This window comes from Cladophialophora psammophila, assembly GCF_000585535.1.
Source record: "Cladophialophora psammophila CBS 110553 chromosome Unknown aczJe-supercont1.6, whole genome shotgun sequence".
Lineage (NCBI taxonomy): Eukaryota > Fungi > Ascomycota > Eurotiomycetes > Chaetothyriales > Herpotrichiellaceae > Cladophialophora > Cladophialophora psammophila.
Genome location: NW_006912927.1, coordinates 1319678 through 1333298, shown reverse-complemented (window position 1 = coordinate 1333298; position 13621 = coordinate 1319678). Strand labels below are relative to the sequence as shown.

The 13621-nt window shown below is 52.9% G+C and overlaps 6 protein-coding genes across 6 annotated transcripts; 3 read left to right on the top strand and 3 right to left on the bottom strand.

Annotated features, from left to right (window-relative positions):
• Positions 1–378: 378 nt before the first annotated feature.
• Positions 379–2469, bottom strand: A1O5_04824 (uncharacterized protein; the record flags this gene model as incomplete). The annotated part of the gene is made up of 1 exon (XM_007745428.1): positions 379–2469. The coding sequence occupies one exon, from the start codon at positions 2467–2469 to the stop codon at positions 379–381; it is 2091 nt and encodes a 696-aa protein (XP_007743618.1).
• Positions 2470–2752: 283 nt separating this feature from the next.
• A1O5_04823 (uncharacterized protein) lies at positions 2753–4226 on the top strand (the record flags this gene model as incomplete). Its single annotated transcript, XM_007745427.1, has 2 exons — positions 2753–2772; positions 2825–4226. 2 exons carry the CDS (start codon positions 2753–2755, stop codon positions 4224–4226), a joined length of 1422 nt encoding a protein of 473 aa, XP_007743617.1.
• A 202-nt stretch (positions 4227–4428) lies between these two features.
• Positions 4429–5033, bottom strand: A1O5_04822 (NADH-ubiquinone oxidoreductase subunit; the record flags this gene model as incomplete). Its single annotated transcript, XM_007745426.1, has 4 exons — positions 4429–4501; positions 4562–4749; positions 4804–4899; positions 4956–5033. 4 exons carry the CDS (start codon positions 5031–5033, stop codon positions 4429–4431), a joined length of 435 nt encoding a protein of 144 aa, XP_007743616.1.
• Positions 5034–5838: 805 nt separating this feature from the next.
• Positions 5839–8477, top strand: A1O5_04821 (uncharacterized protein; the record flags this gene model as incomplete). Its single annotated transcript, XM_007745425.1, has 4 exons — positions 5839–5979; positions 6200–6307; positions 6362–7349; positions 7399–8477. 4 exons carry the CDS (start codon positions 5839–5841, stop codon positions 8475–8477), a joined length of 2316 nt encoding a protein of 771 aa, XP_007743615.1.
• A 1069-nt stretch (positions 8478–9546) lies between these two features.
• Positions 9547–11395, top strand: A1O5_04820 (beta-lactamase; the record flags this gene model as incomplete). The annotated part of the gene is made up of 7 exons (XM_007745424.1): positions 9547–9843; positions 9952–10039; positions 10131–10663; positions 10742–10771; positions 10888–11073; positions 11190–11229; positions 11331–11395. 7 exons carry the CDS (start codon positions 9547–9549, stop codon positions 11393–11395), a joined length of 1239 nt encoding a protein of 412 aa, XP_007743614.1.
• A 713-nt stretch (positions 11396–12108) lies between these two features.
• Positions 12109–13185, bottom strand: A1O5_04819 (uncharacterized protein; the record flags this gene model as incomplete). The annotated part of the gene is made up of 3 exons (XM_007745423.1): positions 12109–12210; positions 12267–12978; positions 13031–13185. 3 exons carry the CDS (start codon positions 13183–13185, stop codon positions 12109–12111), a joined length of 969 nt encoding a protein of 322 aa, XP_007743613.1.
• Positions 13186–13621: the final 436 nt, after the last annotated feature.

Below are 13621 nucleotides of genomic sequence, written 5' to 3'. Positions count from 1 at the left end.
TTGTACCTGTGCTTGCACCATATGAACACTGAGATAGACGATTCACCAGAAGAGAGGATATGTCACGCTCGACGAGCTACAAGAGAGAGTATCTTGGACAAGGCACGTGCATTTGTGACGGCGCTTCCTTTCTAAAGACGCAGAGCCCGATGCCGAAAAAAAAGGGGGGGGTGGTTGTATATTACAATGTCGTGTTCTGATCACACACAAGATACAAACGAGCAGGGTGTAGAGAACCAAAGGTCATGTATTTGAGAGACCTTTCGGTCCTGTCCTGTCCAGCCTGGGCGGCACGGCCAATGCCATATATTTCTCTTCCCCCAATTGTGAAACCATCATTAACCCATAGATCAAGACTTGATACACAAATTCCTTCATTCAGTCGTCGTCGTCCTCGTTACCGGCCCTAACGGCCCTGGCTTTCCTCCGCGCACCCTTGAAGTGCTTCTTGTTGTTGTTGTTGTTGTTGGTGTTGTTCATCCTTAGTTCGGCGGGATCGACGTCCTTTTCCAGCGCCGCCATCATCTTCGCCTTGCGGCCCGTCAGCTGCTTCTGCTGTAGCTGCTGCTTTCCTTGTTCCGTGTACTGGTGGTTGAAGGGCATGGTTAGATGCCCTGCGTTTCCGGACCCGGGACCGAAGAAGCCCTTGTCCAGTTGTTTTGCTCTGGCGCCCTTCTCTACAGGGGCGGCGGGTACCCGCTGCTGCAGCAGTGGGTTCGATGGTCCTTCGACCTCCGCTTGAGCAAGTCCTGACTCTTCAGAGTGCGCGATCAACCAAGCCTGTCTCTTGGCGGGCAAATGCGCGAAATCGTACAGTTTCTCATTGAATTCCTTTCCATAGGCCTCCGTGTCCGTCTCCGGGTCGCCCGACGGTGGGGGATGGCAATAAAGCAATTTCCCGTTCACATAGTCCTTCAAGATATATCTCGCTGCGCGTGACTCGTCTGGTTGACTTCCCGGTCCCGTTGTAGCGAATCCCCTTGCGCGAGCGTACGCTCTTAGCATTTCTGATGCAGTAGGCACGCCGGTGCCACCTTCCTCCAGGGGCCGGTTGTGAATTTTCATGCCATACACGTTTTCGAGAAATGCCTGGGGGATGCGTTGCGCAACGAGGCCGGCGGGACCAGTGTACTCTCTCAATTGATCGATCGGCAACACGCCGTTGCAGACCAGCTCGGCTTTTGTGGTTGCGAAATTCGGAAAGACCAGCCCGGGACAGTCGCAGAGTACGACGCGGTCTGAAAGATGGATTGTCTGGAAGTGTTTTGTCTTGCCAGGGGTGGAAGAGACCGACACCTTTTTGGAGCCGAGGAGGGCGTTGATTGTGGAGGACTTGCCAACGTTCGGATAGCCAACTAGGCCGATGGTCGTCTTTCTGTCAGCTGCGGTGGAATCCTCGGGAATGTTTTCGAGGAAGAGGGATTCGAGCTCGTCGACAGTGAGGATTTGAGTGTCAGGATGTGACGAGGCCGAAGTTTCGAGTTGCAAGCCGACCTCTGGACCTTCGAACTGCGATTCTTCACCTTCCGACCCTCCATCCTCCTCTTCATCGGTCCATTCTTCTCCCTCTTCGTCCTTCAAGTTTAGATCTTGAACGTTCTTCACCATCGTCTTCCCCGGCGCAGTGCGATCAATCTGCTGCTGGATCTGGCGTGCATCTAGCTCTTCCAGGACATCTCTCCCTTCATTCATCTCCTTGGCCAAGTGAGCCGAGAAGAACTTGTAATTGATGCCTTGCTTGTGGAAATAGTCTGCCCATGCTCTTCTTTGTTCTTCGGTCATCATATCCGCCTTGTTGACCAACAACAAATTTCGCTTTTTCGCATCAACCTCTTTGACGTATTTCTCTAGGTCTTCGCTTCGGAATAGGAGCGGGTTCCGAGCATCCACAATCTGTACCACTAGATCGGACCGCTCGATTACTCGCCACAGTTGTCGCCATACTTCAATGTTCCTCTCGAACGGTGTCATAAGCAAGTCGTCATTCTCTTGAAGTTCGGCAAGTCCCCGTCTCCATTCCAGCAGACTCGCCTTCTCCTGTTCGTCTAGCTGCCGGGGGGTCGTTGTCTCGTCCCATTTCGGCCTCCTGGGTACCGTCAACCTTCCCTTATTCTGAGCATGTTTCCTCCTCGCACCCCTCTCCTCCACGGCACTCAATAGATAAGGGTTTCTTTGGTCCGCATGTATAATTTTGACGTTGTTCATCTTCTCCGCGGTGAAGTCTGTGCCAGCCAGTTCGGCGGTAGAAAGAAATTCGTCGAGGGCACCCTGTTCGGTAACGCTGCGCATTTTCACCCACGATGCTTCCTTTGCAGCATTTGTTACATATGTTTGGCCTGTACTGTGGTCTGTCCTGACGACTCCTTGCTGCGACACTTTCTTGCGGTCCGAACCTTTGCCTCGTCCGAAACGATCATTCATGAGGCTGTTGCCCAGCCCCACGCTGTTTTTGCTCTTCGGAAGGACCATTTTGAAGGCAATGGAGGTTCCTCAAGGATAGAAAGGAGGGATTTGGTGGGATATTGCGAGGGAAAGTGAGGTCGCGAGACCTCGTGTTTTTGGGGCGTGTTGTTCAAAGAGAAAGTGAATGTATGCGAGAGGGACGTCATATGTACTATTGAGTAATGCGGTGGCTGTGGCCAAAATTTCTTAGAAATTAATTTTCCGCAGGCATTTCACCCACCCCACCAACACCGACCGACGCAACACCACGCTCACTTACCAAGTTCGTGCTATTGGATTTGAAGTCACGATGCCTCCAAAGCGCTGGATGTAGGATTCACACCCTTTTATACGATGAACATGGAGACTGACCACGGCACAGCGACAAGAACAACGCACAAACATTTCAACTGCTCTACCGCCCACAAACCGACCCAGCCCTCCACGATGAAGCGGCCGGCGAGCGGGCGCTCTACCAGGTCTCTGGACCTGGCTCTTCGTCCTCTTACAAACCACAGTTTAAAGAAGGACTACACTTGACCGATTTGGAAGGCGATCTGGACTTTGAGCACATGCGTGAAAATGAAGGCGAGGCGGCACAGTACGGGATTTACTTTGACGACACCAGCTATGATTACATGCAGCATTTACGAGATATCGGTGCAGGGGAGGGAGAGTCACATTTTGTGGAATCAGTACCTGTCAAAGTTCAGACCAAGGGCAAAGGCAAGGCGAAGACGATGAAGTTGGAAGATGCACTGAGAGAGTTGTCGGTGGATGATGGTCAAAGTGTGGCAGGGAGTGATATGTTGTCAACATTCTCGACTTCTACGAGGCCAAGGACGTATCAGAACCAGCAGGATGTACCGGACGAGATTGCGGGATTTCAGCCCGATATGGATCCAAGACTGAAGGAAGTGTTGGAGGCATTGGACGATGATGCATATGTGGATGACAAGGACGATGATCTCTTTGCTGCCCTCGCAAAGGATGGTCGCAATGGGGAGCTCGACCTAGAGGAATTCGAGGCCAATTATGTGGAGGATGAGGACGAGGGTTGGGAGTCAGATGTCACAGAAAAGGCACCCACGCAGCCTTCAGAATTGAAGCTCACGTCGACTGTCCCAGCCAGCAAAGACGGAATGCCTGGGGATGAATTGCCTGCTCCCGACGCAGAGACAGCTGCAGCAGAAGATGGAGACTGGTTGCGAGACTTTGCGAAATTCAAACGGGACAATGCTCGAAAAGCGCCGCCAAAGGCCGCGGAATCTATCATCGCTGCTTCCGCCATTCAGGACAAAGCACCGTCATTGTATACCTTGAATGGCACTCCGCTGCGGCAGAAGAAGCGCAAAGGAGCTTTGACAAATCCCAGCTCCTATTCCATGACCTCGTCCTCTCTCGCGCGAACCTCAGGCCAGCAATTACTTGACGCCCGATTCGACCAAGTTGAAAAGATGTATTCGCTGGATGAGGGCGAAGAGCTGGATGATATGGATGGTGGAATGTCGTTGGCTTCGGGGATGACGGGTCGGTCCAAGATGTCGCAGCTCTCCACCACCAGCTTTGCAGAAGAAGGTGCTGTTCGAGAGGATTTCGACAGCATGATGGACGGATTCCTTGGAGATTGGAACCGAGCAAATCCTGGCGGGGGTAAACGAAAAGGGGCCAAGGGCAAACGTGGAAAGAACGGGAACGAGAAGTACGGTCTTCAACAGCTGGATGAAGTCCGCGCGGAGTTGGGGCCAGCAAGGATTCACCGGCGGACAGCAACGAAGGCATGAAAGGCAAAGAGATGGCGTTGGAAGGGATTGTTGATATGGCGCATCATCCGAGATACCCCCCCGTCTTGCAAGGATAGACAATGATTTTCTTTTCATTTAAGAGCCCGGCAAACTCCTCATGTATGCATCTGTACAGTGATTGAATGATGTAGGGCGGCCAGTTTCATGGCTTTGGTGCAAGCTCCCCTCACTCTCGAAGGTCTCAGGCAGCAAACGGGGTTGAACCATCTCGGGGTTTAGCGACAGGATCCCATGCGCTGTACTTTGGCTTGGTACTGGATTATCACGTCAATTCTAGCTTGAACCAGGTGCACACGGTAGGGGGTTTCACATACGTAGAATATGGACGATAAGCTCCTCTGCTCTGGGTCAAGTTGATCTTGGGCTCTTTGCTCTCCCATGGGCGTAATCCACACTGCAAGATCTTGTCTTCGACGGGGGGCTTGTCGACCAAGTAGCTGATCCAGGCATGCCAGCCTGGATCGATTTGGCCCGCGTCAAGCTCCCTGTCCTTGTAGTCGACCTGCAAAGCTCTTAGTGTCTGCACCGCACCACGACCCTGGGGAGCTTCCTATACCCATCGTGTCCGCAAGGGAAGCTCTTCGGTCAAGTTCTCGTAGTATTTGTTGCCATATCTGTCCATTCCAATGAATGTACCAGCCTTTGTGTCACCCTGCAACCCAGTCAGACCCCAGGAACTTTGTTGTTTGTGCATTGGCTGCGACGTACGATATACTGCATCTGGTGGCCATAGTCTCGGAGGCCGACTCGCCAAAGGTTACGGAGGGTGCGGGTGATGGTGGACATGATGGATTGCCCAAGGAGAGGGGGGTGTTCAATGAGGCGGCGGCGGAGTAAGGAGGGGGATGTATCGCCGTCGAGGTCAAGACGAAGCCGGGGACGATGTCGGTGATTTTGCTCTCTCGTGTTGGAACGGAAGGTGGCTCGCAGCTCATTGGCCTGGGGGGGGGGGACCCAGGGGAGCGTACCCAGTGGTTTCGACGAAGCGAGGAAGCGAAGTGACGAGGGCAGGGCCGAGGACTCAGCTAAGCTCCGATCTGCTTGGCGGCAGATGGTCGGGATCGGTTGATTCCTGATTCCTGATTCCTGAATCTGGTGGAGAGTCACCCAGGATTATTATTACCGAGTCGTGGGCTTCCCCATCGAGCCCTAGGCCTGTGCTGGGCCTGTACTGGGTACATACTTGGCCTGTATCGCCTCTCCTCGCCTTCGTCCGCGGGGCGAAAAGGCGGCTTGGAAACAGAACCAGCCAGACCTGCTGAGCTGAGATTTCTTTACTCACTCACTCGCAAAACCCCTCGGGCCAAGAATTGAGAAAAGAGGCACTTATGATACCATTGCAGAGTCCTGTGACGTCCGCCCTTGGTCCCATGAGTCCCCCCCATTTCACCATGCGCTTGCTTCATAACTAGGCATCTGTCATAACTGTTAACGACCCCTGGCATGCCTTGCATTAAATACACAGCACTCAAAAGACCGATAACGCCCGCCTGCCCAATTCGGCCACCTCTCTTTTGAAACAGCCGCGATATGACCCCCCGACTCGGCCTCTATTGTCTCTAGCAACATTGGCGTTTGATAGACAATAGACATGGCCAGTGGCATCAACAGATTCCTCTCCAAACGCGAGGGCAAGCGCAATCGGGGCCGTGGTGACCAGCACGATCCCCAGCACCACCACTTGCCTCATCACCCTCATCCTTACCCTCTCACCAGAAAGCCGTTCTCGACGGTGAGTGAACCCTCTCTTGTTCCTGCTTCTGTGGATGTGGCAACCGGCACATGTTCTGAATCCTCGTTCCCATGCACTACTTGCACCACCCAGACTCATGTCGAATGTCCAACGGTTCTGCCTCTCCATATGTACTCCCTCCCGGGAGAGGGATGCCTCTTCTGTATTTCTTGCTTCTCCCCGTCGTCAGCGTCCCTAACTGACTGCCGTCTCTCCACAGTCCAGCCCCGAACTTGCCTTGAAACCGAGCGATCCAAACTCAGCTGCCGACTTCTATGGCCTGTTTGACGTCCATGCCCCCCTGGCTACTGTGGCAGAGGAGCCTAAGGTGAGGTGGTGTGCCCTCATTCGGGGCCGATCTGGCTAAAACATGCTGGCTTAGATCAAGACGTTACGCCGTCGAATTCTCAACTCCAAAGGTGTGCTATTGAGGGATGCCCAAATCCTTTGGGCTCTCCGCTCCAATGCCTCCAGCGGGGATTTGGACGCCGCATATGAACTTCTGCTCGCCATGTCCGACGCCTCGGAAGGGATTGTCACGCCGTATGATCCTAGAACGAAGCTCCTCGGTGCACAGAACCGGCAGGGAGTGACTTGCTTCCTCGACGCCACGCTGTTTTCCATGTTCTCTCGCCTCGACAGCTTCGAAGCCATGCTCTATAACTCGTTTAACGACGTAGCACGCAATAAGCTCGCGTTCCTCTTACGCCTTTGGGTGAACCTGCTGCGGTCTGGGAAGCTCATCACCACGGACATAACAAAAGTGATGCAGGACACTTTGGCAGAATGTGGTTGGGCCGAAGCGGCAGAGCTGCATCAGCAAGATGCTTCGGAAGCTTTCTCCTTTATCACGGGCAAGCTCGATCTGCCCCTGATGACGTTGAAAATGGACATCTACCACACGGGCAAAGAAGACAGCAATGACGATCACAAGTTCATCAACGAAAGACTCCTGGAGGTGGCCATCCCTCCCGACCCGACGGGCCAAAGGTCCGTAATTACGCTTGAAGAATGTCTCGAAGACTACTTCAACAACCGAATCGAGGTCCGAAGGTACTTGGAGCGACGGTCGACGATAAATTCCATGCGCAAGACGAGCGCGGTGCACGTCGAGACTGTCGAGTTGGACGGCGACCAATCACCAATCACCCCGCTCTCCCCGTCTCCGAGTTATGCATCGCCTACCAGACCGGGGGCAAACCGTACTCGAGCACCTAGTATTATCCAGGAGCGCTACATCCCTCCACGCAATGAAAGTGGATATTCATCGCTGGTCCCAATTAACTCCAAGGACTCTGCACCCATGTCGCGCATCGGAAGCGTTCGGAAGGAGGTGATGATGCCTGCGTGGCAATTCTTCAGCCTGATTCGTAAGCCCCTTCCCCAACGACTGATGCGGCTTTAACTGAAATCCTTCAGCCTGGTACACCGACAACGTGCCTACGAATGACGCCCAAGTTGCTGCCCACTTCTCGTCGAAACGGCCCGTCCTCGGACTTTGCCTCAAGAGATATTCATTCACGCCTGCTGGCAAAGCAATTCGTTTGGATACACAGGTGGACATCCCAGTCGAGATTGGAGTACCTCACTTCATTCAGGATGATCGTGTGGAAGAGACCGGCGGCTTGCAGGGGAATTTCAAACTCTCCTTACAATCTGTTGTCTGCCACCGAGGCAATTCCGTCGATTCCGGGCATTACATTGCTCTTGTGCGAGGCAGTGCTGCCCCGTGGTCATCTGACGGGCAACTTCCAGAGACAGCCAAGACTTGGATGAGATTCGACGACCTTGCACCACAGCGGATTGCTGTCGTCGACATTGAGAAAGCCCTCAAAGAAGAAACGCCCTATCTGCTCTTCTATCAGATTCTGCCCATCGAGGGCGACCCTGGAAGTATAGCAGCAGGAGAGGAGCCACTGGCTTCAGTCTCGGAGCACAATACATCCGTCAGTGAAATCTCCAGCGAGTCTGCTCTGACAGACAATCAGACTCTGTCTGGTCGTCCCAGCTTCGAGATCACGCTCCTCGAAGAGCCGAGGGGTCGATCGCCGACGGAAACAAGAAGAACGAGTGTCATCTCCTTCCAGGACCCGCCTCCGGAGTACACAAATGGGGCGTCCTTGTCAGTGCCCAACATGGTGGATCCATCTAGCACGCCGCGTCCCAAATCCCTATCACGGACGCAAAGCAAAGCAAGTGAAAGTAGTCTGGGCCGAACGCTGTCCAAGTTGAAAAGAAAAAGCCGGGAAGTCTTGCCGCTGGACAATCCAAACCAGACGGAGGTTCACGTCACAGAAATCTCTGAGCCGATTATGCCAACCGCGCACAACGGACAGACGTACGCATCGCAAACAGGATCGCCACATTTTTCCAAACAGAACACCCTGCAATTCCAACATCAACCACCCCGAACGCATAAAAGCGAGAAGAGCCGCAGTCGGATATCAAGAAGTAAGATGCGAGGTGAGAAGCCAGATAGAGAGTGTGTTGTTATGTGAAGTTGGGCGTGAACTCGTCATCTGCGACTTGGTGCATCATCATCGACTTCAGCGTGTATGTGGTGTCCGCTGGGAACCGGCCAACGGGATTTCCGCGCCACTGTCTTGTCCTTTTTGATTTTTGATTTCTTTTCTTTTTTGTGTTTTTTTTTTTTAAGATGACGAAGGCGTTCTTGTTATATTCATCAAGCTCGCGCATGTTCATGTTAAGCAAAGGGAGCAAGCCACGAACAGTGCCAGCAAGTTGAGCGTTCAGAACACAGATGCCTTTTCAACACATAGAAGAAGGCCTTTTCCCTCCAGACGCATTCGCCATGTTTGACCCGAGACGTATTTTCATTCAACTTTCCCGAGATCCTGCGAGAGAAGAAGCATCGAAGGCTCAAAAGAGGACGATGCATGTAGTGATTCGGTCGACAGGAGTCTTGATGGCATGAGTCGACAAGGCTGACGTTCTGTTTCCCAAAAGGGTCTAGCATTCGCCTTTAAGTCAACCACGAACTGGGCGAACAGGGTCTAGCAATCGTCTTGTCCTCGATTTGACCAGTCTTCCCCGGGACCAGCTGCCCCATATTAGAGGTCTCACATGCCCGACGAGCCCAAACCGCACATGCTTTGGGTCTCTGGTGCTAGTGAGGAGGGACAGGCGATGCCAATTCCTGGCCTCCAGTTACTGGATCGAGGCTTGAAAGATGCGGGGAGCTTCGTCCCTCCACTTCGTTCAAACCCTTCTCCCCCTCTTTGCCGACGAGGGACGTACCAATGATGGACAAACCATGCTTCACGATCCGACCAGTCATGTCCCTTTCCCTCGTATTTGCTTCGAGGCCGCCGTTGCCTTTTGCTGTGACCATCCGGTGATGCGGATCCCGGACATTGGCCGAGGGAGTGAATACTAAAGCATGAACTCAGCCCCTCCTTTCCACAGCATTGAGGGAAAGGGTATAAATACGGCTCTAGGTTGAAGGGAAGCATCATTGCGTGTGCAGCTCAAACATTACCCAACGCCCCTTTTGCTCACTAATCAAGCCATCCTAGTCCCTCAAACCCTTTCTGGCACAACTTGAAAATGGCAAAGATAGCTGCAGAAGCGGTCCCTCAACTCAAATCCCAAATCGACGCTCTCACCTCTGACCCGGATGGCGCCCCCGGAGTGGTCTTCGCTGCCGTCAACAAACAGGGCGAAATCATATTCGAACATGCAAGCGGGAAGGTGGGCCACGGAAAGTCACAGTCCATGACGATGAACAATGTGTTCTGGATCGCAAGCTGTACCAAGATGATTACAGGAGTTGCCTGTATGCAGCTTGTTGAGCAAGGGAAGTTGGCGTTGGATGATGTGGAGCAGGTGGAAAAGCTGTGTCCGGTACGTCTTGAATTCCTTGGTGGTTGGATTGTGGATCGGATTGGAGCGATGGTGAGGTGGAAGATATGGTAGGAACGGGGTTGCTGACTTGTGATTACCATGTCCCAGGAATTGAAAGCTGTGCAAGTGTTTGAGAACGGCAAGCTGGTCCCAAAGAAGCGAGGGATTACCTTGAGAATGCTCCTCTCACACACTGGTAAGCTATTCCCACCTCCTAGGTGCCCTCCGCTGCCTCTCGTCTATCCGCGAACCCCTTCGTCAGCTGTACTGAGACGCTTCTACGTAAGCCGGCTTCGGTTACTCCTTCTTCGACCAGCGTCTCAACGATTGGGCCGGTCCGGCGGGCCTGGATGAATTCTCTGGATCCTATGAAGACTATCTAACCCAACCACTCGTTAACCAACCGGGGGAAACCTGGGAATATGGAATCAACGTCGACTGGGCGGGCCAGCTTGTGGAACGAGTTTCTGGTCTGAAGCTCAACGACTACTTCCAACAACACATCTTTAAGCCTATGGGCATCACCCATATTTCCATGTTCCCCACGGAGGAGATGAAAGCCGAGCTTGCGTGGATGAACACGCGCGCACCCGATGGGAAAATGTCCCTATATGTCAATGGACATTTGAACAGGAGACCTCTCTACGCGAAGACGAAGGCGGAAATAGATGGGACATTCCATGCTGGTGGAGCGGGCTGCTTCGCGAGAGCGAGCCAGTATTGTCAGATTATTGCCATGCTGTTGAACGACGGGGTCCATCCGGGCACTGGCAACAGGATATTGAAGAAGGAGACGGTGGAGACTATGTTTACAAACCAAGTATGCAAAGGCCCCCACGACAAGGGAGACAGAATGCGCTTCGCAAAATGATTGATGCTGACGATCGTGTCTGCATAGATTGCTGAAATGCCGAACTTCGGAAGACAGGTGAGGCCTTCCCACATCATCCACACGTGGTCTTTCTACAATCGTGGATGGTCTTGATCGCGAAACCCCTCTTATCAGGACAGTCGGAACACTGACTGACTTTAACGGGGCGCTAGGGCATCTCTCCACCGAAACTTGACATGTCAAACGCTCTTCCCGAGCTGTACCCTGAACCGCACGACATCCCGCAAGGCTGGGGATTGACCTTCTTCCTCCACCTGCGCGATTCGGCCGTCCATAGTGAGGGAACGGGCTGGTGGGCAGGATTACCGAATCTGTTCTGGTGGGCCGATCGCAAGAAGGTAATCCGTTTTGGTCTCTCTCGTCTCGATCATCCACGCCTCTCTTTCTCGGTCCTATCAATCCCATCAATCCCAGCAAAACACACCCCCTCCCAGGCTAACCTGTTGGCTTTTAGGGTCTCGGCGGCATCATTGCCTCACAGATTGTTCCGTTCGGTGAGCACATTTCTTTCTTTCTTTTGTCCCCACCCCTTCCTTTTCATCTGTTACCCATCATGTGAGAGTAGAGAGCTGAGAAACCGGACCCAATTTTGCAGGCGACCCCAAGATTCTCGGGCTCTGGGCACAGATTGAAGCCGGCCTGATCCAGAACATGAAGTAGAGAGTGAAACCAGGAACGAGAATCAGAGAACCATGAGGTCAATGGCAAGGGTGGGGGAAATGAGAAGGCGGATGTTGTCTTGCGTGTGTATATCTCAGACACGGCCTTCCCCGCCGCCACGAAAAGGGATTGCGGACCTCTCTGCATACCGTACCATACCATGGCCATACCATACCTATGTACCTCCCTGTTCTTACTATGATGGCCATGATGATGACGAGCCATTGTTGTGCATCTCCTCGAGTCAAGCTTGAAGTACATAGTAAATTCTTCATCCTCCATCCTCCATACAGACTACAGCGTACAGCGTACAGCGCCCCTGTGCATGTCGAAGCTTACTTCAATGAACGGAGAAGGAGAAGAACCCACACGCTGCGTCCGTCCGCTCGTTTAGAATAGAATAGAACGGACCCTGAGGAATTGGGTGATGGGCGTGTGTGCGCGCAACAGGTAGCTACAACTGTGAATCAAAAGTTGAAGCACCGATCATCGATCATGTCATCGGCATGGATATGCGGCGGACGCGATCTGAGATGGCAAAGGCTGGACTAGGACAAGCGCGGGAGCCTTGAAGCGAAATCTAGCAAATAGCTCTGTACAGGGGTCCGGGGTGTATTGAGATAATGTACAAGGTCAAAACGTCTCGAACTCCCCAATGCCGCCACTGCCGGCTAGTTTGAGAAGTCCTGCACATAATAATAGCGGCAAGATTTCTAATCCACAATCTTGCCATAGAAAGGAATACCCAGTTGCTGAAGGAGGAGTCTTGCGTCCTTGTCGCAACTGGCTGTGGTGTGAATGGTGATGTAAAGACCCTGAAGAGGAAGGATTAGCAAATATATCTGGAGAGTCCAACGCCCGGCAAACTCACCGGTATTAGCTTAGTCGGGTAGGCGTCGTAGTTGATTTCGATTTCTGGAAAACCAGCAACAACATCAGGCGTCAAGCCAAAAGAGAGGTTGCCACTGTTGTCTCCGGTCGTGGCCCTGACGCCGTTCCAGTCCTTGATACGAGGCAAGACAACATTGATCATTTTCCCTAGAAAATGATACATGTCTTCACCCTTCAAATCCACCGTGAGACTGACCGGCCGACCTCTGATCAAGCCCCAACCCTGTTCATTCGATCTGGCCTTGTGCACCACAACCCTTTGATTGGTGATGGCTTGTAGAATCATGCCTGCCACATGAAGATAGCCTGAGCCCCCTTTCAGAGCGCCTTTGCAGAACGCATGCACCGTGACTCGTTCGACCATGGGCACGTTTCGAAATGTGATGGGTTTTCTCAACAGTCGTAATACGTCTCCGCCACGTGGACCACGCAGCTGTCTGTTGGCAAAATACGGGTTATCTCCAATCCATGGACGTAGTCGAGGGCCTTTCTCTCCGGGTCTGAAGCCAGGAGGTGTATGTTGATAGCACATTGTCATGAAATCGGGGGCAATGATGCTGTGGTAGGCGAGTTCGACTCGAGGCGACGAAAAGGGGCCGGGGACGAATTCTCGACTTGCAGGATCTGAAGGATGGAGAGGCTGATGGGGATGCATCGGGCCACGATCATATCTTGGACTTCGAAATCGATACCTGTAGAGCGTGAGTACGTCTCCATGGACGCTGGGATATGCCGAGGGAATACCTGCTGGGAGGGAGCTGTCGTTTCCTTGACTTCGGAAAGGCCAGAGGATCAAAGGCTTGCGCTTTAGGGTGTGAACTTTGCACAGAAACCAGCGATGACTCCTGCTCAAGCTCTGTATACGGCTCCGGGCTTGCTACAGCTGCTTGAGTAGCCATTGTTCGTCGCGACCGCAAGCATCTATTGCAGATGGGTGCATGATTCGAGGGTCGCCACGTCCTGAGAAGGCGGAGAGAACTGGTGGAATGTGCCATATTGCCCACGTACACACCCGCAGCGAGGTTGAGGCAGTTAGGTCTGGAATATCCAACTCGCCGATAAATCAACAGCGTAATGGAAATTTGATCGGTTCTCGTGTTTCGATCTCAATCGCGGAAAATCAGCTTGCGTCATTTGCCGCATACTCCGCAGTGATCTGTCTACGGTGGGTCTTTCAGTTATCATGTGCTTGTCATGTGTAGAGCGACTGCAGAGCGCAGCTGCGGCCTTGCTGCGGCTTTGCTCCCCACCCGTTCATTGAGGCTGGTTTAGGCTGATGTGCCTTGCAGGACTCGCGCACTTTGATGCGAATCCCCGAGTCTCATCTCTATCCGC